Source organism: Heptranchias perlo, chromosome 3, assembly GCF_035084215.1.
Source record: "Heptranchias perlo isolate sHepPer1 chromosome 3, sHepPer1.hap1, whole genome shotgun sequence".
Classification (NCBI taxonomy): domain Eukaryota; kingdom Metazoa; phylum Chordata; class Chondrichthyes; order Hexanchiformes; family Hexanchidae; genus Heptranchias; species Heptranchias perlo.
In genome coordinates, this window is record NC_090327.1 from 12,217,018 (window position 1) to 12,242,533 (window position 25,516).

General features: G+C 42.6%; 1 protein-coding gene across 2 annotated transcripts in view; it reads right to left on the minus strand.

Moving 5' to 3' along the window:
• The window catches only part of LOC137305964 (cadherin-7-like), a 94,853-nt gene extending 73,871 nt beyond the window's left edge, over window positions 1–20,982 (minus strand). Inside the window, exons 1-4 of one of the 2 annotated variants that reach the window (XM_067974941.1) lie at window positions 20,758–20,982; window positions 12,649–12,943; window positions 8,725–8,844; window positions 3,427–3,594 (exon numbers count right to left, since the gene is read on the minus strand). In XM_067974941.1, the coding sequence (XP_067831042.1) occupies window positions 3,427–3,594; window positions 8,725–8,844; window positions 12,649–12,943; window positions 20,758–20,982 (808 nt within the window). Of the gene's footprint in view, window positions 1–3,426; window positions 3,595–8,724; window positions 8,845–12,648; window positions 12,944–20,757 lie in introns of those variants that run through there. The other variant, XM_067974949.1, reaches the window with a different exon arrangement.
• Between the last annotated feature and the right edge of the window lie 4,534 nt (window positions 20,983–25,516).

Here is a 25,516-nt window from a genome sequence, read left to right on the forward strand (position 1 = left end):
CTCCAGATTCCAAAAGCCCAACAACCACAAAACCACATAATGACCAGAAGTACTCATTTAGAAAATGTTATTTTTTTTTTAATGGTCGCATCAGAAGATAATTCTTTCCATCACATACATCACCTACTTCCACCTCTGCAACATTGCCAATCTCAACCTTAGCCTCAACCCATCTGCTGCTGAATCTCACATCCATGCCTTTGTCAGCCCCCAGACTTGACAATTCCATTGCTCTCCTGGCTGGCCTCCCATCCTCTTCAAACTTTAGGTCTGCTCCCCCTATCCTATCTTGCACCAGGTCGAGCTGACACATCAATCTTGTCCTTGCTGACCTACATTGGTTTCCAATCCTCCCAAAGCCTCAAGAACGGGTGGGTTTGGGGGGGGGGGGTGGCGGATGACCACAAGACCATAAGAGATAGGAGCAGGAGTAGGCCATTCGGCCCCTCGAGCCTGCTCCGCCATTCAATGAGATCATGGCTGATCTGATTTTTACCTCAACTCCACTTTCCCGCCTTTTCCCCATATCCTTTGACTCCCTTGCTGATCAAAAATTTGTCTAACTCAGCCTTGAATGTATTCAATGACTCAGCCTCCACAGCTTTTTGGGGTAAAGAATTCCAAAGATTCACAACCCTCAGGGAGAAGAAATTCCTCCTCATTTCTGTCTTAAACGGGCGACCCCTTATTCTGAGACTATGTCCCCTCGTTTTAGATTCCCCCATGAGGGGTAACATCCTCTCAGCATCTACCCTATCGAGTCCCCTCAGAATCTTGTATGTTTCAATAAGATCTCCTCTCATTCTTCTAAACTCCAATGAGTATAGACCCAACCTGTTCAATCTTTCCTCATAAGACAACCCTTCCATACCCGGAATCAACCTAGTGAACCTTCTCTGAACTGCCTCCAATGCAAGTATGTCCTTCCTTAAATAAAGGCTCCAGAACTGGACGCAGTTATCCAGGTGTGGTCTCACCAGCACCCTGTACAGTTGTAGCATGACTTCGCTGCTTTTATATTCCATCTCCCTAGAAGTAAAGGCCAATATTCCGTTTGCCTTCCGGATTACCTGCTGCACCTGTATGTTGACTTTTTGTGTTTCATGTACGAGGACACCCAGATCCCTCTGTACCGCAGGGTGGGAAGTTAAAATAACGGGTGGGTTCTTTTCAGAGCAATAACATGATAATTGAGACAACTCAGATTTACCCAAAAGCACTTCCAAATGTAAATCTGTTGTCTCGTAAAAGGAGTCAGATGTGAGGGCTCACTGCTCCCCATTGATGAACAATTTACTCTTCTTCCTAATCCCCACAAACTCACTCGCTGCGCAAAGTATTTCTTTATTAGTTTCACTAATGATTTTAGCACATAATGTTAATAGGAAACTACACAATATTTGGGATTCAATAAATATATTCTTCCAACAGCTACCAAAGTCACACTCATGAGTTGCCTCTCCTTGTTACAGTTGCCTCTACTTGAACCATATCGTTATGCCACCTAATATATCATCCAAAAGATGAACAGACCGGTTTGTGTTCGGAGCTCAGTTTGGTCCCAGTCAAAACTACCCCCCAAACTCAGCGAGCTCAAGATAAGCTTATCTTCTTTTCAACCAGGTCACCTGCAGTCTGCCCTAGCACACTGCTAAGGTACTAGCGTTCCTATCGCTTAGGGAAATACAACATATCAAGACATCTCAGCCTATTCTATAGGACCTAGGAAATCCCTCATCCATGCCAATCATTGTAAACAATTTTACAACACCAAGTTATAGTCCAGCAATTTTATTTTAAATTCACAAGCTTTCGGAGGCTTCCCCCTTCGTCAGGTGAACGATGTGAACGAAGGGCTTCCCCCTTCGTCAGGTGAACGACCTGACGAAGGGGGAAGCCTCCGAAAGCTTGTGAATTTAAAATAAAATTGCTGGACTATAACTTGGTGTTGTAAAATTGTTTACAATTGTCAACCCCAGTCCATCACCGGCATCTCCACATCATGCCAATCATTGCTCTTTAGGCAAATATAAACTTCTCTGAAAATGGCTTACTGAATATTCCAGATTGCCTTATAAATGTTGTTGACAAATCCCCAGCTCCTAGATGATGTTGACTGTTTTTCTCAATGGATGTTCTAAGCATTAAATAGTGCTGATTCTTCTCCCACTGGCCACTCAGCCGAAACAACACTGACTTTTCCCTTGTTAATACTAAAAACTATTTTTAAAAAAGTGATTTCTGTACCATGCCACATTTTTTTTTAAAATCAGAATTTCTTCAGCAACATCAAATATCATTGAAATAATCTCACACGATAATTCAAAATGTCATGACATTCACTGCGTTTTGAAAATTATGAAATAGTTCATGATTATGCTTGAAGGTGTGAAAATTAACTTTTAGAAATCAGTGCCTTGAAATCAGGCCCTTCCAGTATTAGCATCAAAACATTTAAAGGCCCTCGAGCCTGTTGCGCCATTCAATTAGATCATGGTTGATCTGTATCTTAAATCCATTCTACTCGCCTTGGTTCTGTAACCCGTAATACCCCTTGCCTAACAAAATATGAATGTGCAAGTGTCATATGTTAATATTTAGACTCGAATTTCAAGACTAATGTTTAATACTGGACCTGCATGATTGGACTAGTAAAGTTTGGGCACAATGATTCTCACTCCTCTCAATCTATTCACCATGAACAGTCAGAATCCATCGAAAGTAGTATGACATGTACCAACACAACATCACATTCTGTAATCATTTACACCTCCTCTGGACCCATCTTTTGTTTCTTTACTTGTCCCATTACCACCCTCCTTGCCTCGCACCATCGTTCCTTCTGTCATTTAATCACTCCTGCCCTCCACCCTGTCACAGACCTTCCCTTCTGTCCTTTCCTCCTCCGCCACCACCACCCCTCCCTATTCCCCAGCTCTGTACTTGCTTCTAAAAAGGTTCAATCTCTAACTTCTTTAAATTCTGATGAAAGGTCATCAACCTGAAACGTTAACTCTGTTTCTCTCTCCTGACTTGCTGAGTATTTCCAGCGTTTTCTGTTTTTATTTCCGATTTCCAACATCCGCGGAATTTTGCTTTTGTACGACATTCTGTGCGTTTCGATCAGAGGTTTGGTGCAGTCTTGGGAAGTTTCTCCTTGGTTAGTAAAGTACAAAACAACACTCCTACATTTCTGAAGCCAACATAAAGTATATCATAGAGAAATGACACAGATAACTTTTAAAGTCTGCCTCAACATTTATCAGAGCTAAAGACATATAATTCGTGAAGACTGACCACTAAAGTATGGAAGGTTAATATGCACTGCACACTATAATCTGTTGCTTAGTTTCACCAACTAGGAAAATATTACAGTGAGATTTTGATAAATAATCTGTTATAATGGAGAGTTAATATGATTCTCACTGCGAAAGAAGCGAGGTGGGTTGTCATTGACATCACTGAGAGTAACAGTGATTGATGTTGTTCCAGACAAGCCTCCCATCTGTCCCACCATGTCTTTAGCTTGTATAACCAGTAGGTAGCGATCCTTCGCCTCCCTGTCCATGTTGGGTAGAGCTGTTCTGATGATTCCTGAAAGACATACCCAAAAAGATCAGTTGTAGAGCTCCATATGTCTGAAACATGACCGGTATGACAATTTAATACATTCAGCATTCACCTGTGTGGTGGATCTCACTGTTTAGTTTTCATAGTCTCATTTAACCAAAGAATCATACAACACAGAAGGAGGTCATTTGGCCCATCGTGCCTGCGCTGGCTCTTTGCAAGAGCTACCCAATTAGTCCCACTCCCCTGTTCTTTCCCCAGAGCCCTGCAAATGTTTCCTTTCCAAGTGGGACTAAATTGGACAGTTCTTTCAAAGAGCCGGCACAGGCACGACGGGCCGAATGACCTCCTTATGTGTTGTAGGATTCTATGATTCTATAAGTATTTATCCAATTCCCTTTTGAAAATTACTATTGAATCTGCTTCCACCTCCCTTTCAGGCAGTGCATTCCAGATCATAACAACTCACCGCATAAAAACAAAATGTCCTCATCTCCCCACTGGTTATTTTGCCAATTATTTTAAATCTGTGTCCTCTGGTTACCGACCCTTCTGCCAGTGAAAACAGTTTCTCCTAATTTACTCTATCAAAACCCTTCATAATTTTGAACAGCTCTTTTAAAGTTCCCCTAAACCTTCTCTGCTCTAAGGAGAACAATTCCAGCTTCTCCAGTCTCTCATCGTCCCTGGTACCATTCTCGTAAATCTCCTCTGCAGCCTCTCAAAGGCCTTGACGTCCTTCCTAAAGTGTGGACGCAATACTCAGCTGAGGCCTAACCTCAGGTTTAGCATAACATCCTTGCTTTTGTATTCTATGCCTCTATTTACAAAGCCAAGGATCCCGTATACATTTTTTAAAAAACTTTTTCTTACTGTAATTAAAAAAAAATAATATTTTCACTGCAACATCAATCTCAAAACATATGAACCTTGAAATGACACCATTTGATATTACCATATGAACACTTACTTCATTCATATCAAATTCCTTCTTTCCCTATTTTAACAGAGACGTTAACCCATTTAAAATGAATAGGTTATGCTAGCACCTCTGCTAAAATGGTAGACAGAAGAACTTGAGACAAACATAAATTAAGTGTTTGTACGATAATATCACTTAGCTTAACTTCCAGGCTATAAATAGCAACGTTAGCAGCCGAAATCAAATAAAAGCACATGTGAAATATCGTGGCAAGGACGCCAGGCTTGGTTTTATTGGGATGAATAATCTCATTCAATTTAATGATGTGCGCTTCACAATTCTGCCTTCAAAATAATTAAAAAAGAACATGCGGTTGGTTTTGGTGCAGTGTTATTCTTTGACAGACCTGTTAACTTACTCAGGTCAGATGTAGCATTTAACCAATATTACGGAAAAGATTAATAATACAAGGGAACGTAGATTTATTTTGCCTCCATAAAGTCGCATTGCAATTTTCAGACTCTTGCACGACTTAACATAATAGCACTGCAAAGTCTTTAATAAGCATTGCAAAGTCTTTAATAATCTCTAATAACTAAAATGTGATTATCTCTCGATCTGCAATGCAGTACCAGATGGAGTGTGCATAAATGAGAAAGATCAGAGTTGACAGCAGTTCACTGCAAATAAATTTTGGTTTCCCGTTTCTTTCTAACACGAGTTAGTAGCTCAACGAAGAGCATGTTCAATTCTTGTTAATAACGACAACAGTATCCGGATCTCTCTCCCTCTGCACTTTAAAGAGATCCCAAAACAGTCTGTCATCATGGCCTTGGTCATCCTCATTCAATATACAGAATGAACATTTAATATGTAAATGCTAGTCCTTTTTTTTTTAAACAGAAGAATGCGAGCACACAGTAAAATAGGTTTTCAATTTGATATTTTTCACTTACTAAGAGCCCCACTTACTACTAATGAGAGAGGGTTCCCAGCCTTTACAGATGGGAAATAGTTGCTGGGGGCTTTCGGTTTAGTATTTGTCCTTTCGTCGGAGTGTAGGGTAGCCATTAACAGAGAAAACGCCTCTTCTATTTAATCACTTATAAAAACTAGTTTTGTGAAATCTCCTAATTATAAAAACCCTTCCAATTTTGACGTTTATGGCATCCTCATGCCCTCGAACCGACAATAGTGAGCAAGTGTCATGTGATCCTCTGGCGCCAACAAGCTGCTAATGATTCTCTCCAAAGCAATAATGGTTGCTCGCAGTGAGTGGGAAAACGTTCACGATAAAACTAGTCTTTGTTCCCTGTGTCGATGAAACGATTAAAAATTAATTCGTGCCAGGAGCCCGATATTGTATATTCAACAAAAGCTGTTAGGAAGCTCAACTTTTCCTTTAACAGAAACAAAACAGGAATTATAAATTCTCGCCAGCACTTAAGAGTCTGATTCAGAAGTTTCTATGTTTCATTTGGAGAATTTTACCTCTGATATAATTGTGTCTTGTTGAAACTTCTTCCTAGAGGTGCGAGGCATGAGCTCAGAGCAACTTTATACTTCGGTAAAAATAAAACAAGGCACGGCTAATCTGAGAGGTAAAGGGACCATCAGTGATTGTTGCCGTTGTTGTTGTCGGTAATCATTACAAAGGCTTACAGATCTCTGGACGTGTTGCTCAGGACAACAACAACTTTCATTTATATAGCACCTTTAACGTAGCAAAACATCCCAAGGCACTTCACAGGTGCATTATCTGACAAAATGTGACACCGAGCCACCTAAGGAGATATTTGGACAGGTGGCCAAAAGTTTGGTCAAAGAGGGAGGTTTTGAGGAGCGTCTTAAAAGGAGGAGAGAGGTATAGAGAGGCGTAGAGGTTTAGGGAGGGAATTCCAGAGCTTAGGGCCTCGACAGCTGAAGGCACGGCCGCCAATGGGGGAGCGAAGGAAATCGGGGATGCGCAAGAGGCCAAATTTGGAGGAACGCAGAGATCTCGGAGCGCTGGAGGGCTGTAGGGCAAGTCAGATATTATGCTGCATGATAAGGACAGGAGCGCTATACTACGGAATACATAATGTGTTAATGTTGTCTCTGAGCTGGACAGAGCAGTACCTGAATTTACAGGTGCGGGCCTAGGATCACCCTTCAAATGGAAGGTTTGGAAAATCCTAGGCAAGATAAAGTGGACTGAGACCCAACATAACTGTTCCCCGCTCCATTTTCCTAGCTTTATTGAGCTGGGAATGGACGTTCCTCAGGTGCAAAGGTCAGAAGAATCACCCCCAGTTGATTAGTCCACTGCCAGAGTGGAGCCATTAAGGCCATAAAGTCTACATGTTATCAAGTGAATACAGCTTCAGGAGGTGAATTATTGATTGCGTAGGGAATGGTATGATCGGGAAATAATTGTACGTTTCAGGCTTGAGGTCACATTGTTTCGCATCTGTAACAGAGCTTGAAGTGTGGTAGCTGGAGTGTGATGTCTTGCGTGTGATGTCTGGAGTGCAATAGAGACAACGTCCATTAGATGGAATGCAAGCCTGCCATAGTACTCCTCGTAGTTAGTGAAAGGATACATCATGTTATAACAGCAGGGGTCTTAAGCAAAATATTGTTTTTCCAGCATGGAGCGTAAGAAGGAGTGAAGTCATAGAATTTTACAGCACAGAAGGAGACCATTCGGCCCATCGTGCATTGGATAACTAATTGGATAAATCTTTGAAAGAGTTATCCAATAAGTCCCACTCTCCCTGTTCTTTCTCCATATGCCCTGCAATTTTTTCCCCTTCATGTATTTAGTAGGGACGTAGTTCTATTTTTTTTTAAAGCTTGAAGCAGAAAATCAGTTATTTTTTAAAAAAAATTAGAGGGGCTGTATGTCAGAGCCAATGAAGGGAGAATGGGTTGAAGTTTTTACTTTTTATTCTACAGGTGGGAAGAGGTCAGGAAATGGAGCCGTTGTTTTTTATGTTTCGGGAAGGCATTGTAGAACAGTGAAGAGCAGGGTGCAGGCAGATGGTGCCATCTTTCAAATCGAGGTGGAAAAGATGGAATCGGGGGCTGAGAGCAAAGGTCGGGCAGCAGGGCCGCATTTAGAAAAACACATTTTCTAGCTGGAGTGGTGAGTTCTAGCAGAGATGAATTTTACATTTTTATGTATAGCTTGTGGCATGGAAAGAGTGCAGAGCAGGCAATCTGGTGATAATTGAGCCATTATTATTTTATTAAGCAGGGATCGGGGCTCTATGAAGAGCAAAAATTATTCTTTTTTTTTACACACAGTGGGGGTTGGAGCCGCAGACCTTACATTTTATTGATTATTGCAGTTAGCTGAGAGGGATAAGGACTAAAGTGGAGATCAGGGCTACAGGCCCCAAGTTTAATATTTTTCAGGGCAAGCAATGGGGATCAGAGCCATTGGACAGAAGCTCAATGTTTTTTTTTAAGTCAGCAGAGGAGAGCAGGCTCGATGCTTGAAATTTTTTTTCCAGGCCTGCGAGCAGGAAATAAACCCGGGGAATGTCAGCAGAGGCAGTGGGCATGATAAAGGAGCCATGATGTGGAGATGCCGGTGAAGGACTGGGGTGGACAAATGTTAAGGAATCTTATAACACCAGGTTATGGTCCAACAGTTTTATTTGAAAATCACAAGCTTTCGGAGCTTACCTCCACCTGACGAAGGAGGCAAGCTCCGAAAGCTTGTGATTTTCAAATAAAACTGTTGGACCATAACCTGGTGTTGTAAGATTCCTTACATGTGATAAAGGAGGTGAAGAGAGCAGCATTACGGGCTCAGTGGTAAGCAGGGAAGGCAATATATTTTTTTAAAAATAAAAGAGCCAAACTTTCAAAACTTCAAGATTGAAAAGACAAAATAAACAAGATGGAGGGCAGAGCTGGTAGAGAGTTCAGAACAGTGTCATCTAGTGGCCAGACCTTGAAACTACAGTGTGACAGGCAACAGTTGACATTACCTCATGTACTGCAGCTGTCACTATTTTACATACATTTTATACTCTACACGTCAGAGATAAATTAGGAGTCTCTAAATCAATGAGGAAACGTTTGGAACTGTCGCTGTCACCATAACAGAGTGTAACAAAATGAGGCAGAATAAAAATGAGTGCTTTTAGGTCTGACAAAAATAATTATAATTGAAATTGCACAATTCCAAACTTCTGCTATCTCCTGCAAAAAAAAAAACGGATATCGTCAGCGTTTGTCACCTGTCTTTGGCTCCACAGAGAAATATGGCTGTCCCTGGAGGATACTGTACACCACCCTGGCACTGCTCCCATAAGTAGGATCATCAGCGTCAGTCGCTGTCACTTGTATCACAGAAGTTCCTGCACAGAATGTAATGGATCATTTGTTACATCAAATACCAAGAGCCATTGTCAAAGTTTTCCTTGAACAGAATGAGGAAATAAACTGTAAAATACTTTAAAAATTCTTTTATCATAGTCCTTTCTACGCCCTGTTTCGTAAAGTTTTTTGCCAATCTTCTAAAACGCAGTTGAGCTTAAAATGATGACTTTTTTTTTCTAATTGCAAGCGGGAAACCCACGGGATCGGGCGGATCACCGATTTTACACTTCGCCCAATATTGTTCTCCATTGACTTCAATAGAGAGTAAAATCGAGTGGGATGTAAAACCAGCGTTGCACCGGATCCCGTCCGACTCCAGACGGGCAGGTGAGGTTAAAATTACCCCCACTATCTCCTTGAAATTACCACCAACAGCATTACTTTACAGACGCTTAATGCAACCGCTCGTAAGATCATTGAACTGATCATAACTTTAACCCTTATAAATGCAACTTTGTGAGTTGAGATGATCTTTTCCAGTGTGATATAATTATGCATCACAACATGTGGGTGATAATCTCCTGCCCATTCATATAACGAGATATCCAGGAACATCTGTATCTCAAAGGCCCAAATTGGCTTTTAACTAGATGAATGTGAGCTGGTTCAGATACTGACTGTCCGTCTCTAATAGCTTTGTTTTTACACACTGTGTGATCGAGTACAGTAGATGTAGTGGTTAAGCTACTGGACTAATAATCCAGAGGCCTACACGAATAGAATCAGAGAATGGTTACAGCACAGAAGGAGGCCATTCAGCCCGTCAAGCCCGTGCCAGCTCTCTGCAAGAGCAATCCAGCTAGTCCCACTCCCCTGCCCTTGCCCGGTAGCCCTGCAAATTTTTTTCCTTCAATTCCCTTTTGAAAGCCACGATTGAATCTGCCTCCACCACCCTTTCAGGCAGCGCATTTCAGATCATAACTACTCGCTGTGTAAAAAAGTTTTTCCTCATGTCGCCTTTTGCCAATTACCTTAAATCTGTGTCCTCTGGTTCTCGAGCCTTCTGCCAATGGGAACAGTTTCTCTCTATCTACTCTGTCTAGATCCCTCATGATTTTGAACACTTCTATCAAATCTCTGCTCAACCTTCTCTTCTCTAAGGAGAACAACCCCAGCTTCTCCAGTCTCTCCATGTAACTAAAGTCCCTCATCCCTGGAATCATTCTAGTAAATCTTTTCTGCAACCTCTCTAAGGCCTTCGTATCTTTCCTAAAGTGCGGTGCCCAGAATTGGACATAGCACTCCAGTTGTGGCCAAACTAGTGTTTTATAAAGGTTCAACATAACTTCCTGGCTTTTGTACTCTATGCCTCTATTTATAAAGCCCAGGATCCCGTATGCTTTTTTAACCGCTTTCTCAACCTGCCCTGCCACCTTCAGCGATTTCGGCACATATACCCCCAGATCTCTCTGTTCCGGCACCCCCTTTAGAATTGTGCCCTTTAGTTTATATTGCCTCTCCTCGTTCTTCTCTGTGTTAAGTTTCATCTGCCACCTGTCCGCCCTTTCCACCAGACTGTCTCTCTCCTCTTGAAGTCTATTATTATCCTCCTCAATGTTCACTACACTTCCAAGTTTCGTGTCATCTGCAAATTTGGAAATTGTGCCCTGTACACCCAAGTCCAAGTCATTAATATATATCAAAAAAAGCAGTGGTCCTAGTACCGATCCCTAGGGAACACCACTGTACACCTCCCTCCAGACCGAAAAACAACCGTTCACCACTACTCTCTGCTTCCTGTCACTTAGCCAATTTCGTATCCATGCTGCTGCTTCCCCCTTTATTCCAGGGCCATCAACTTCAATAATTCAGAGACCGTGACTTCAAATCCTTTTGTCAAAGGGTGCTGAAAAATTTTAAAATGTCTTAATTTTTGTGGGGCCGGGGAGAAACAGGAGCGTTCCTCCTGGTCCCCACAAAAAAATTCCGGCCCCATGCGAGACCTCCCTCTGGGATTGCCCTACCCCCCACCCTTGCCAATCTCCCGCCCTCCCATGACCGGTGAGGTGCAGCGAGTCGAGTATCCGCTTGGCACCCGCAGCTCACAGGCGGCATTCAAATTGAGGTCCAGGATTGAAAACGGTTTGGGCCTACTGTACGACGGAGCGGTACAGCCACCTCACCGGCTCGGCCCTGGGTTTGGCCCTGATGTTCCATGGCTAGCAGCTTAAACAGTGGTACAGGAATAAAGCTGGGAACAAACAGCATGTCAGAAACTGTTGCGGGGGGCAGGGGAATGTCTGAAGAAGGGGAAAGAGGTGGAGAAGGGAAGATAAATGTTCAGAAGCATTTATTATAGATTTAATAAAATAGTGATTAATTCTAGCAGTTTAACAGTATTTTATTAAACATATCAATTATTTATACCAATGATATTACAGTGTCATTCAACAACTATTAATCATTTTATAGTTAGACGGCAACAAGCATTAATATTCATGTACAGATGAAGTATTACTGGATATTTTATTAATTGTAATTCTGAACGAATAATCACAATATCAAGAATACTTTTAATCAATTATCATACTGTTGGAACAGGCTCAGCTATTTCTTACCTTCCTGCATTTTTTCATTATATTGAAAGATTTTACTGCAAAGGTTTGAAATTTATGAATAAACACAGGGACAAGTCATTTAAGTCTGAGGATTTAACGTGAATACTGGGAATGTACATTTGTTTTAATTGCTGCACAAGATTAGTGACTGACCCAATGGATAGACAGAGGATATATAACATAGTGTGGCAGATTATGGAGCAGCAACTAATTTATACTTGCTGTGCCACCAATTTCAGCACGTAGTCCATTAATCCCATCCAGCCATTTTAAACTAGAGAAAGAACCTGGCGATATAAATATGTTTTCTTTTTGAAAATATCTGTTCACTTCCGCATCACGATGCATTTCTTCACCACTTTCCCATTGTGAGGTTATGGTGGGTGACAAGAAAAGCAGGTATCACGCACCTTAAATCATTGCTGGAAACCGACACACACAAGCAATGTAACTGACATAGAAGAAATGATGTGGAGATGCCGGTGATGGACTGGGGTGGACAAATGTAAGGAATCTTACAACACCAGGTTATAGTCCAACAGTTTTATTTTAAAATCACAAGCTTTCGGAGATTATCTCCTTCGTCAGGGAACTACTCCCCTGACGAAGGACATAGAAGAAGTTAGCAAAGTCCCACTCCCACTCTGACCTCTCTGTCCTCGGCCTCTTACACTGTTCCAATGAAGCTCAACGGAAGCTCGAGGAACAGCACCTCGTCTTTCGATGAGGCTCTTTACAACCTTCTGGACTCAACACTGATTTCAATAACTTCAGATCATAACCACTGCTCCCATTTTCTCGGACAGCGAGTGCTGGTAATGGTTCTGATGTTGCCATTTACAGCCCCATCTTTTGTTCCTTAACCTGTCCCATTACCACCATCTTTTGCCTCGCACCATCATCCCTTTTGTCATTTAATCACTCCTGCCCCCCCACACTATCACAGACCTTCCCTTTTGTTCTTTCCTCCCCTCCCCCGTTTTCCCACCCACCCACCCCTCCCCCACCCCATCCCTTTCCCTGGCTCTGTACTTGCTTAAAAACTGTTAAATCTCTAACTTCTTCCAATTCTGACGAATGGTCATCGACCTGAAATGTTAACTCTGTTTCTCTCTCTCTCTCTCTCTCTCTCCGCAGTTGCTGCCTGACCTGCTGAGTGTTTTCCAGCATTTTCTGCTTTTATTAGCAGAGTGCTGGGTGACCAGATAACATTTTTGAACTCACCCACGGGAGACATTTCAGGGATACTGGTCACATATGGACCATCCAGGAACTGTGGCTCATTATCATTGATGTCTTGCACTTTCACAATAAACTCTGACAGAGGTTCGACAGGTTTATTTGTCAGCCTATCAACAGCTTGTGCACGAAGTGCATAGTAGGCCTGCTCCTCTCGGTCCAGCCTTTTTGTAGCGTGAATATCCCCTGTGCTCTCGTCGATAACGAAGATGGAACCTGCCCCTTCTCCCGAAAGGATGTATTTGACAGAACCATCCCCTCTGTCAACATCAGAGTGAAGCTGGTGGTAAATAAATGTGAGATTAGATTCATTCAGTCTGCAAGTCAGTTAACACCATAACGCAAAATATTCTCATGTGCTAACCTGCAATACAAACATTTTGGGTAATTTATGTAAGTCATATGATTGTTAGACATGTTTTATGGCTTTCAATGGAAGTAAGCGAGTATGAGGCAGTTGAAAGAAAGACTTGCATTTATATAGCGTCTTTCACGACCTCAGGACGTCCCAAAGTGCTTTACAGCCAATTAAATACTTTTTGAAGTGTAGTCACTGTTGTAATGTAGGAAACGTGGCAGCAAAATTTGCGCACAGCAAGCTCCCGCAAACAGCAATGAGATAAATGACCAGATCATCTGTTTTAGTGATGTTGGTTGAAGGATAAATATTGGCCCAAGACACCGTGGAGAATTCCCCTGCTCTTCCTCGAAATAGTGTCATGGGATCTTTTACGTCCACCTGAGAGGGCAGACGGGTTTATCGTCTCTTCCAAAAGACAGCACCTCTGGCAGTGCAGCACTCCCTCAGTACTGCACTGGAGTGATAATCCAGATTTTGTGCTCAAGTCTCTGGAGTGGGACTTGAACCCACAACCTCCTGACTCAGAGGCGAGAGTGCCACCACTGAGCCACGGCTGCCAACTTTGAATGCCAACTGCTCTTCGTACATGGCTATGGGGGGGGTGGGTGGGGTGGGGGTAAGAAATGTCTAGTCACGATGCTCTGGCCATCATGGGTAGAGGCAGGCTTGATGGACCATCTGGTCTTTTCCTTTGTATGCACGTGTAACCAGGAGCAACATTAAGGATTATCTTGTGCATTTAATGACACCTGCAAATAACACTTGCAATCATACACTGAACTGATTTACTAAATACATCTTATAACATCAGAAATTGTTCTATCAAGTGTTTTTTCTTTGTCTACAAAGTACTTTAATCCTTGTTTTCTTAAAAAAAGAAAAGGAATGGGCTGGCAAAAAGGAGAACACTTTGTATTCTCATATCTATCCAACTTTGGGCAGCCACACATAGAAAGAGGTTTGCATTCCTGTCTAAAAGGTAGGAGGAGAGGTGAGAGCAGCTGGTCTCAATATCCAAGCCGCATTTCATCGATTATGGCACCCAGCGGCCCGAGTAAAACTGAGGTCAACGGAGGTCCAATGGGAAAACCCTTCAATGGCCGGAGTCACGCCTGACACAAAGGAAGATGGACATGCTTGTCTGAGGTCAATCATTGCAGCCCAGGTCATCGCTACTGGAACCCTTCACAGCAGAATCCAGGGCTCAACCAACTACAGTTATTTCATTAATGACCTTCCCTCAGTCATAAGGTCAGGCGTGTGGCTGCTTGCTGACAATCCAACACCTTCTCAGAGTAACTAGCGCTGGACAATAAATGTGGCCCTGCCGGCATTGCCTACACCCCCCAAGAGCAACATTTTATAAAAAGCAACTTTGCTCCAGTAGAATCATTATGTTGGTACCCGTGCAATCAGTGTGTTACGTTATTTTGTGGTGCTGTATATTAAACATTATTCCAAAACAAAGTCAGCTTGGGGAGGAGACAGTGAAGTCCATGGTTGTCTCAATCTTTATCCAATCTGTAGGTATCACACCTCAGCAACGCAGAAAAGGAGACCTGGCCATTACTAAACCTGAGAACTTTGGTCCCTAGGTGGAGTATGAGTCTACAACTTCAGAGGGTAATTAGCTTTCTCTCTCTCCAAAAAAAATGCCTCTGATCCGTATCATTTATGTATGGCCTCAGCAACACTTGTTCCTCACTCTGGGGCATTGTTGAGCCTGCATCTCACCAGTTAGTGCTGTCATATATTTGTGCCTCAGTGTCTCACACCTCCAGGATCAGCCTACCCATCTGTAAATAGCCTCTCTGATAACCATTGTCAGTCGACCAGATGATAATCATTGTCAGTCGACCACAATTTGTGCACAGTAGAATATTTTTGTTTTTAATTGTCAGCTTGAACATGTTGAATCATACTTTTCATCTTGTAAAATAATTGCAAGAAGCTGAGGGGTGCTGACAGGTTGCGATATATAAAAAAAAATCACATAACTCAAGACATTTTTATGTCTCGAGGAGAATATTTGTTGTTTTTTTTTAAAACAGTCTGACGTACCTCAAAAAAAAATAATGCAACAAGGTTTCAAATGAGCTGCAGAATGAATACTGAACATTTCATCTTCGCAACATCACTTTCATTCAATGATTTTTTTCCCCCTTATCAACCGTGAAACTTCATTTAGCTATAGACCTGTCCGGTGACTATCACATTCCCACTTGCAAATCTGAATCGATATTTAATTACAGAGTGCAGTGATCTTAGAACTCAGTCAGATTAGTCTGGTAGGAGTGGGGTGCTGGACCTCCCATTCTGGGGAATCAGCTTTATACTAATGTTTAAACTTATCACCCAGTGGGGTGACTTTCTTTTATATGTAGCCAGAGAATCAGATGCTGATTAACTCCAAAGTGGGGCGGGGGGAGGGGGGAGGGCAGGGGACCTGGAGGTGGAACCTATTCCACTTGACAAAGTGTGTCCATTTTTTTTATTGACCAACGTTGAATTGCACTGATGGCACCTATGGGGAAAGTCCAAGGCCAGGAAAACCCACTCCCATTCAGCTGAAGGGCAGTAACTACACAGGATGGAAAGAGGGAAAGAAATAGGACAGGGAATTGGTCGTAGCACACCAGCAGAGGACAAGGAACGCACTGCTATGGGCCCAGAAGCATTCCTGCTCTTCCTGGCCCCGCGAAAATAAAACTTAAAAGGTATCTTCGGCCGTTTTTTGAGCGGCCTCCGACGATCCCTTTAAGGGCTGCTGCTTAGGCCGCTCAATGCCAGTACAAACGGGTAAAGCGTTGGCAGCATATCATCTGCCCATTTGTACCTCAAAATTCCAATGAGGGCCCTACGCGTATCATTGGCAACATATTTAGGATCTATTTAAACTGCAATCAATTCACTCACGCGTTTACTCATTGTTAAATAAATACCAGGTAGTGGGTGTGTACAGAGACACAGCCTCATGTTAATTAGCCCACTTTGGATTACATGTAAATTAGATTTTCTATTGTACAGAAACCTAACCTGCCAAATATTTGGAGCTGAACCAGGTTTAAACATCTACCAGCAGGAATGTCCTCATTTCCTCTGGTTGGGGGGAGTCCAGGACAAGGGGGGCATGACCTTAATATTAGAGCTGGGCCGTTCAGGGGTGATGTCATGAAGCACTTCTTCACACAAAAGGGAGTGGAAATCTGGAACTCTCTCCCACCTCCCCCCCCTCCCGAAAAGCTACTGAGGTTGGGATTCAATTGAAAATTTCAAATCTGAAATCGATAGATATTTGTTAGGCAACGGTATTAAAGGTTACAGAACCAAGGTGTGTAAGATACAGATTAGCCATGATCTAATTGAGTGGCGGAACAGGCTGGAGGGGCTGAATGGCCTACTCCTGTTCCTTTGGTCCTAGAACATGCTCAGAGTTCGATGGGTTGGGCCAATTTTAGCCAAACTAAACAAAACCAAAAAACCTTTCATAAATTATTTCAGATGATGAGATGTGAGTCATACATAATGGAGTCAAAATGCATTAGCTTTGTTAGGAGAGGATTATTGAAAGGTTTGTCTTAATTAAAGTTTATTTTGAGATCTCTATCGAATTTGGCCAAGATGCTAACACTTATAAAGCTAAAAATGATTTTCAACGGGTGTTATTGTATGAATGTTTAACATGCTCATGTCAAATTCCTTTCTCGGCTGTTAATGGAAGCCATAACCTATTTAAAATAAATTGGTTAACACCACCATTAAAATAATGGGCAGAGGCATTTGGTATGATTTGATAAGATTCGTACGATAACATCACCAACATTCAAATACTACTTTTGTCCTTTTTTTTTCCCGCTGCTTGACTATATATCTCCAATAAGGAGGAAGTTCCAGGTAACAGGTAACTTCAATACTAATCATCAATAGCATTCCAAAATCAGCCAATCGTAGGCCTACTAATATTCAGTGCTGGTATTTTATTCTCTTCTTACTCCCAATGCTGCACCTGTGGAAGGTTCTATATGAGGAGCCCAACAAAATCATTACAACCAAGAGTGTTGGAACCAAGGAAAGGGCAAATGACAGTTCTGGAGCTCACAATCGAACGCCAGACAGGACCTGAGACGGATCATCAAGGTGTACCTTAAACGCGGAGGAGGAATATTGAGAAGCTCAAGAGGTTACAAATGAATACTGGGCAACATTCGGATTCAGAGCAGAGGGTTGGAATTTGCATTAGACACAACTTGCATTTATATAGTGCCTTTAATGTAGCAGAACGTCTCGAGGGAGTATTACCAAGCAAAATTTGACACTGAGCCACATAAGGAGATATTAGGACAGGTGACCAAAAGCTTGTTCAAAGAGGTAGGTTTTAAGGAGCATCTTAAAAGGAGGAGAGAGAGGCGGAGAGGTTTAGGGAGGGAATTCCAGAGCTTGGGGCCTAGGCAGCTGAAGGCACGGCCGCCAATGGTGGAGCGATTAAAATCGGGGATGCACAAGAGGTCCGAATTGGAGGAGCACAGAGATCTCGGAGAGTTGTAGGGCTGGAGGAGGTTACAGAGATAGGGAGGGGTGAGGGATTTGAAAACAAGGATGAGAATTTTAAAATCGAGGCGTTGCCGAACCGGGAGCCAATGTAGGTCAGCGAGCTCAGGGGTGATGGGAGAACGGGACTTAGTGCGAGTTAGGATACGGGCAGCAGAGGTTTGGATGAGATCACGTTTACAGAGGGTGCAAGGAGAGCATTGGGATAGTCAAGTCCAGAGGTCACAAAGGCATGGAAGAGGGTTTGAGCAGCAAACGAGCTGAGGCAAGACCAGAGAGTCAATCACAGTGCCAATCAGCTCTGAGACATAAAAGTCTAGATTTTCAATTGCCGATACTTTAACACCAGCAACAACCTACTACTGGGCTAATCTAGGCTTAAATTCTTACCTTTATAGGAGCATTCTTACTATTACACATTGGGATGGAGCTCAATGAAACATAATGACACTGCAAAAGCTGTCATGTACGCTGGAGTATTTTTGATCATTATTTTCTGGTGAATTTTATGTTAATTAAGGTGCAGGATGTTAGCGGTGGGAAATAGAATATTTTCCCATATCAAGTATCCAGAATTAGCATCAGGTATTCCCAGGATAGTACGCTGTTCAAGTCACATTCAAAAGGCCCAAGTTCCAGTAAAAGAAAAGAACTTGAAATAACAACAGAAAATGCTGGAAATACTCAGCAGGTCAGGCAGCATGTGTGGAGAGAGAAACAGAGTTAACCTTTCAGGTCGATGACCTTTCATCAGAACGACGCGAGGCCTTCGACCTGAAACGTTAACTCTGTTTCTCTCTCCCCAGATGCTGCCTGACCAGCTGAGTATTTCCAGCATTTTCTGTTTTTAATTCAGATTTCCAGTATTCGCAGTATTTTGCTTTGGAAAAGAAAGAGTTTGTCTTTATATAGCATCTTTCACCACCTCAGGACGTCCCAAGGTACTTTGCAGCCGATTAAGTACTTTTGAAGTGTAGTCACTGACATAATGTAGAAATCTCGACCTTAACTAGCATTTGAACTCATCTACCCTCTCTGATGTGTTTTAGCTGGAAGAGTTCAATGGGGTATGTTTCGTATATCAATTACTGCTTGTATTACACCATTGCTGTCATTTACTTTATATACTGGACAGAACAAAACAGATATAATTCGTAGAATTCTGATGAAGGGTCATCGACCTGAAACGTTAACACTGTTTCTCTCTCCCCAGATGCTGCCTCACTTGCTGAGCGTTTTCCAGCATTTTCTGTTTTATTTCGGATTCCCAGCATCCGCAGTATTTTGTTTTTTATTTAATTCGTAAAGGTAGTCCCGACATGTAAGAATCCGTAAGAGCAATGATCATCTTATCCCTCCTCCACTCAAGCGTTATTCCTCCCTCTCCCACCTCTCAAGATGCCAACTCATGCTATAGAATGGTTTGACTGGCCTGCACTGGCACAGAATCCATTCAAAACCCTTGTCCTTGCTATCTTTCTCAGCCCTCCTTTTTTTTCCCCTGACTCTTGTCTACTTTGCAACTACACCCTTCTCTCCGCCCCACCACTGATGGCAAGTCCTTCAGTTGCCTCAGCCCTTGCACTCTCAAATTCTCTTCCTAGGGCTCTTCACTGTGCTACCTCTCCAACTTCTAAAGCCTCCAGAAAACTTATCCCTTTCCACTATGCCTTTGGTCAACCCCTTCCCCAACCTCCTGCTTGTTATTCAGCACTGCACCTGTACGAACCACAGGGCCTTTTATTATTTGAAAGGAGCTATATAAATATAAGTTGTTCATAAGCATGTCACTGACAGCACGCCATAAGGTTAATGAATTGCTTTACAGGGTTTCAGAATGGATCGTTGTTTCTAGGGCTTGGCTGAAACAGGGACTGAAAGTCTCTTCTGTCAACAGTTTATCGCAAAGGGACCAGCTGCAAACCACCAAAGTTCTGGGTACATAACAATGAAAGAAATACCAGATTATTACATGATGCGAGTTTCACCTTTATGATCTGTTTTATAGCCCACACCTCCTTAAGTCTTTTGTCCTTCATCAGGTTTATAGCGATGGACCAGCTATTTTCAAAGGAGTGCATTTTCTTGGCAATAGCTTATTTTTATAAATCACGTATTTGCAAATTAAACATGAATGGCACTTGTTGGCGTGAAACCAATGTAACTGGGTTAAACTTTCAGTGTTAATTGAATAGAATAGGAGATAATCATTCTGCCTCTGTGAAATACGACTCTTCTCTCAATGGCCTGACAGGTTAATTCATGAACAAAGTCATCAGGGAGTCACGGTCAGCCCCATGAGTGATAATAAAAATCAGGTGGAACCACTCAGTTCTCTAGGAATCACACTCACAGTCATTTTGGGGATTTCAAACAATCACTTTGACAAGGACTTTGTTCATTTTTTAAAGTTGGAAAAAGAAGAAAACTGTCTCAAGACATAACTTAGTACTTGAAAATATCTGCACAGTGTTACATTCACATATTTTAAGGGTTTGTGAACGCAACAGCTCAGGAAAGATTGAGCAGGCTGGGGCTCTTTTCTCTAGAAATGAGAAGACTGAGGGGTGACCTGATAGAGGTCTTTAAGATTATGAAAGGGTTTGATAGGGTAGACGTAGAAAAGATGTTTCCACTTGTGGGAGAGACCAGAACTAGGGGCCATAAGTATAAGATAGTCACTAATAAATCCAATAGGGAATTCAGGGGAAACTTCTTTATCCAGAGAGTGGTTAGAATGTGGAACTCGCTACCACAAGGAGTAGCTGAGGAGACTAGTATAGATGCATTTAAGGGGAAGCCAGATAAATACATGAGGGAGAAAGGAATAGAAGGATATGCTGATCGGGTTAGACGAAGTAGGGAGGGAGGAGGCTCGTGTGGAGCATAGACCTGTTGGGCCGAATGGCCTGTAATTTTATGTAACAATCAGATGCTGAAATCACACTGTGAGACGCCTAGGAACATTGTCTGAAATCCTCTTTCCGTTACTTCAGCAGAGGCACAACTCATTAATTTTGAAAGAATTAATGCCTCCATTAAAATAATACGGACAGGGATTTCAGACAAATTCATATGCCAGTGTCCCAAGGCATCATTTCAGGGCCAACATTTCCAATCAGGAGATCGATTGAGTGAACAAACGTTTAGCATTTAAAAAGGGAAGAGAAATAAACGCTGTCTACCTTCCCCACGTACAGTGGGTCTGTGCCTGTATATTCCTCCAGCACAAAGAACTGATTCCACACCCAGCCTCGCTTCACCCGCTTGTGCGCTTCCCCCGACTTTCCTCTTGGCACGTGCGATCCTGACGCCGACGACGAAGGAGCTGATTGACTTGTTCCGCCAAGGCACTGAAACAGTGTCGTTATCACGAGGAAACGGCAGAGCCTCCCGTCTCTCGGCTTCATTTTCTTCCCCCACTCTGAGAGCCTTGACGAGAAGCACAGGCGCTGTGTTCCACTTGGTTTGGCCGCAATAGCCTTTGGCAGCGTGTCAGTCTGGAGCCCAGAGATAATAATTTGTTGCCAGTTGGGCCGAAGGAGCTCGCTACTGCAGTGTAAACTTTACTGAAGAAATGGTGTAATGGACACCTAGGACAGATAAAAACAAGAACTGCTGACAGTTAACCGCTTCACCAACCCGTGTCATTTTGTTTAACATTCTGTGGAACAAGATCCAAAGGTGTCTTAGAACAAATAATGAGACCGTTTCTTCGGTTAAATACAAGCACAGGATATGTGAACATTGTATTACGTTAGTTAAAATATGCACACATTATAGAATATGGCCATTGTGCTGAAAAGAGCATTGGCTTTGCATTTCTTGATATCTACCTTGCTGTTGGTGACCATTTTACATTATATCGCTTCAAAGTCACTTCTCTAACTGAATCAGAACAAAATTGACCTATTTGTGTTTGGATTTCAGGTACGTCAAATCCAAATGTGATTGGGATTTTCTTGACTAAGTTTCAGATCCAGAACTTGGATATATTTTAGATGTTCCAAAGTCCAAGCTCTTGTTTGAATATTTACATATCTTCTGCCTTTATTATTATTATAATATACACTTTTTTTGTCCTGGATTTTATGCACCTGTCTGTGGAAGGTTCAGCCAGCTGGAGAATTGTATTTTGTTCTCTTGCACCCATTGTACCCTCAATTCAGTTGGCAAAGATTAGGTTCAGAGCCCCAGACCATTGGACAACAGGCTTATTTCTTAAAGCAAGCGTGGGATTCTCTTCCTATGGATTTGTACTTTACGAGTTGCTATTCCGACGTACAACGCAGTTCGCGTCAGGGCTGTATTTACCACATTGCTGTTGGGACTTGAATCCAGTCAAGCGTTTACAACATTTCCTTGAAATGTACAAATAAATGAGCTATAACACAGCAGAGAGGGAACCAAACCATTAGGGCATTGCGTTTTTATATTGCGCTGTTAATAATATCAAACATGATCACAAAGGAACTTTGCAACAATAACAGGAAACACAAGCCTCTTAAAATTGAACCCAGTCTCTATCATCTTTAGAAGAGTGCCCTTAACTGCACTGTTGCACAATCGAAAAAAATTGCTCATGTCTCTGGAAAATGCCCCCTGTGTGCCACTCTCTCCATTTTGCACATTCCATTGGGTACTGATCTCCGTGACGCTGCTGGGCTCTGCCAAGCAATGGGGTGACCCAATTGCTTAAAAAGGGTACAGGCACGGGAAACTAGATTGATTCCTGGGATGAGAGGGTTGTCCTATGAGGAGAAATTGACTGGAATAGGCCGATACTCTCTGGAGTTTAGAAGAATGAGAGGTGATCTCATTGGAACATATAAAATTCTGAGGGGGCTTGACAGGATAGATGCTGAGAGATTGTTTCCCCTGGCTGGAGAGTCTAGAACTAGGGGGCATAATCGCAGGATAAGGGGTCGGCCATTTAAGGCTGAGATTAGGAGGAATTTCTTCACTCAGAGGATTGTGAATCTTTGGAATTCTCTACCCCAGAGGGCTGTGCATGCTGCGTCGTTGAGTATATTCAAGGCTGAGATTGATAGATTTTTGGACTCTAGGGGAAACAAGGGATATGGGGATTGGGCAGGAAAGTGGAGTTGATGTTGTAGATCAGCCGTGATCTAATTGAATGGCGGAGCAGGCTCGAGGGGCCGTATGGCCGACTCCTGTTTCTTATGTTCTTATGTAAACTGGTTCTCTGCAGTTACATTACAGGCACAGGATGGTTCAACTCTGTAGTAGATTTATAGACCCATTTCGGTCTACAGCATCATCAGTTCCAGAGAGAATCATGGAATGATACAGCACAGAAGGAGGCCATTTGGTCCACCATGCCGGTGCCGACTCTTTGAAAGAACTATCCAATTAGCCCCACGCCCCTGCTCTTTCCCCATAGCCCTGAAAATTTTTCTCCTTCAAGTATTTATCCAATTCCCTTTTGAAAGTTATTACATAAGAACATGAGAACATAAGAAATAGGAGCAGGAGTAGGCCAATCGGCCCCTCGAGCCTGCTCCGCCATTCAATAAGATCATGGCTGATCTGATCCTAACCTCAAATCTAAAGAACACAAGAAGTAGGAGCAGGACCTGGCCACTCAGCCCCTGGGCCCACTCCACCACCCACAGGGCCTTGACCGATCCAAACTCAGCTTCATGTCCAATTTCCTGCCCGCTCCCCGTAACCCCTAATTCCCTTTACTCCTAGGAAACTGTCTATTTCTGTTTTAAATTTATTTAATGATGTAGCTTCCACAGCTTCCTGGGGCAGCAAATTCCACAGACCTACCATCCTCTGAGTGAAGAAGTTTCTCCTCATCTCAGTTTTGAAAGAGCAGCCCCTTATTCTAAGATTATGCCCCCTAGTTCTAGTTTCACCCATCATTGGGAACATCCTTACCGCATCTACCCGATCAAGCCCCTTCACAATCTTATATGTTTCAATAAGATCGCCTCTCATTCTTCTGAACTCCAATAAGTAGAGTCCCAATCTACTCAACCTCTCCTCATATGTCCACCCCCTCATCCCCGGGATTAGCCGAGTGAACCTTCTTTGTACTGCCTCGAGAGCAAGTATGTCTTTTCTTAAGTATGGACACCAAAACTGTATGCAGTATTCCAGGTGCGGTCTCACCAATACCTTATATAACTGCAGCAATACCTCCCTGTTTTTATATTCTATCCCCCTAGCAATAAAAGCCAACATTCCGTTGGCCTTCTTGATCACCTGCTGCACCTGCATACTAACTTTTTGATTTTCTTGCACTAGGACCCCCAGATCCCTTTGTACTGCAGTACTTTCCAGTTTCTCGCCATTAAGATAATAACTTGCTCTCTGATTTTTCCTGCCAAAGTGCATAACCTCACATTTTCCAATATTGTATTGCATCTGCCAAATCTCCACCCACTCACCCAGCCTGTCTATATCCCCTTGTAGGTTTTTTATGTCCTCCTCACTCTCTACTTTCCCTCCCATCTTTGTATCATCTGAAAACTTTGATATGTTACACTCGGTCCCCTTCTCCAAATTGTTAATATAGATTGTAAAGAGTTGGGGACCCAGCACCGACCCCTGCGGAACACCACTGGCTACTGGTTGCCAGTCCGAGAATGAACCATTTATCCCAACTCTCTGCTTCCTGTTAGATAACCAATCCTCCACCCATGCCAGAATATTACCCCCAATCCAGTGATTCTTTATCTTGAGCAATAATCTTTTATGTGGCACCTTGTCGAATGCCTTCTGGAAGTCTAAATACACTACGTCCACTGGTTCCCCTTTATCCACCCTGTACGTTATGTCCTCAAAGAACTCAAGCAAATTTGTCAGACATGACTTCCCCTTCATAAAGCCATGCTGACTTTGTCCTATTAAATTATGTTTATCCAAATGTTCCGTTACTGTCTCCTTGATAATAGACTCCAAAATGTTACCCACCACAGACGTTAGGCTAACTGGCCTATAATTTCCAGCCTTCTGCCTTCTACGTATTATTGAATCTGCTTCCACCACCCTGTTAGGCAGCGCATTCCAGATCATAACAACTCGCTGCGTAAAAAAATTTCTCCTCATCTTGCCTCTGGTTCTTTTGCCAATCACCTTAAATCTGTGTCCTCTGCTTACCGACCCTCCCGCCACTGGAAACAGTTTCTCCTTATTTACTCTATCAAAACCCTTCATGATTTTGAACACTTTTATTAAATCTCCCCTTAACCTTCTCTGCTATAAGGAGAACAACCCTAGATTCTCTAGTCATGTATGTTAAGGAATGCAGGTGATGGAGGAATGGCATATTCCATAACTTACTCCAGGAATTCATAGAATCAGACAGCACAGAAGGAGGCCATTCAGCCCATCGTGTCTGTGCCGGCTCTTTGAAAGAGCTATCCAATTAGTCCCACTCCCCTGCTCTTTCTCCTTGGACCTGCAGATTTTTCCCCTTCAAGTATTCATCCAATTCCCTCTGTGTGAGTTTGGCTCATTAATAGCTACTAATTGGGAAACTTACATGACTGTTAAATGTCAATACATGCAAAGATTTTTAGGGTTATCTTTTCCTCCCATTTCTTCGCGTGAAAGTGTTTTTCAGATTCCCCACAAATTCGAAAGGTCTTGAAATTGATGCTGAAAACTTTGCTTGAGACCCTGGCGAAATCTGTTGAAAATTCCTCACTGACATCAAGAACTCCTCTTGGATTCTTGAGCACACGTTAGGATCACGTAACATCCAGTGGCAGTCTCCCTCGTGTCAATGTACTTGTCAAAGCATCAGTGACGTATGTCAGTTTGTTGGTGAGTTAGCCACTCCTAGACAACGATAATTTTTTTTTAAATCTTCAAAGTTGTGACATACTTGGCAGAGACATGGACAAACGTATCGGCCCTCTGATACAGTGATGTCTGGTAGTGTCATGAGAAGAATTACAGAGAGAACTG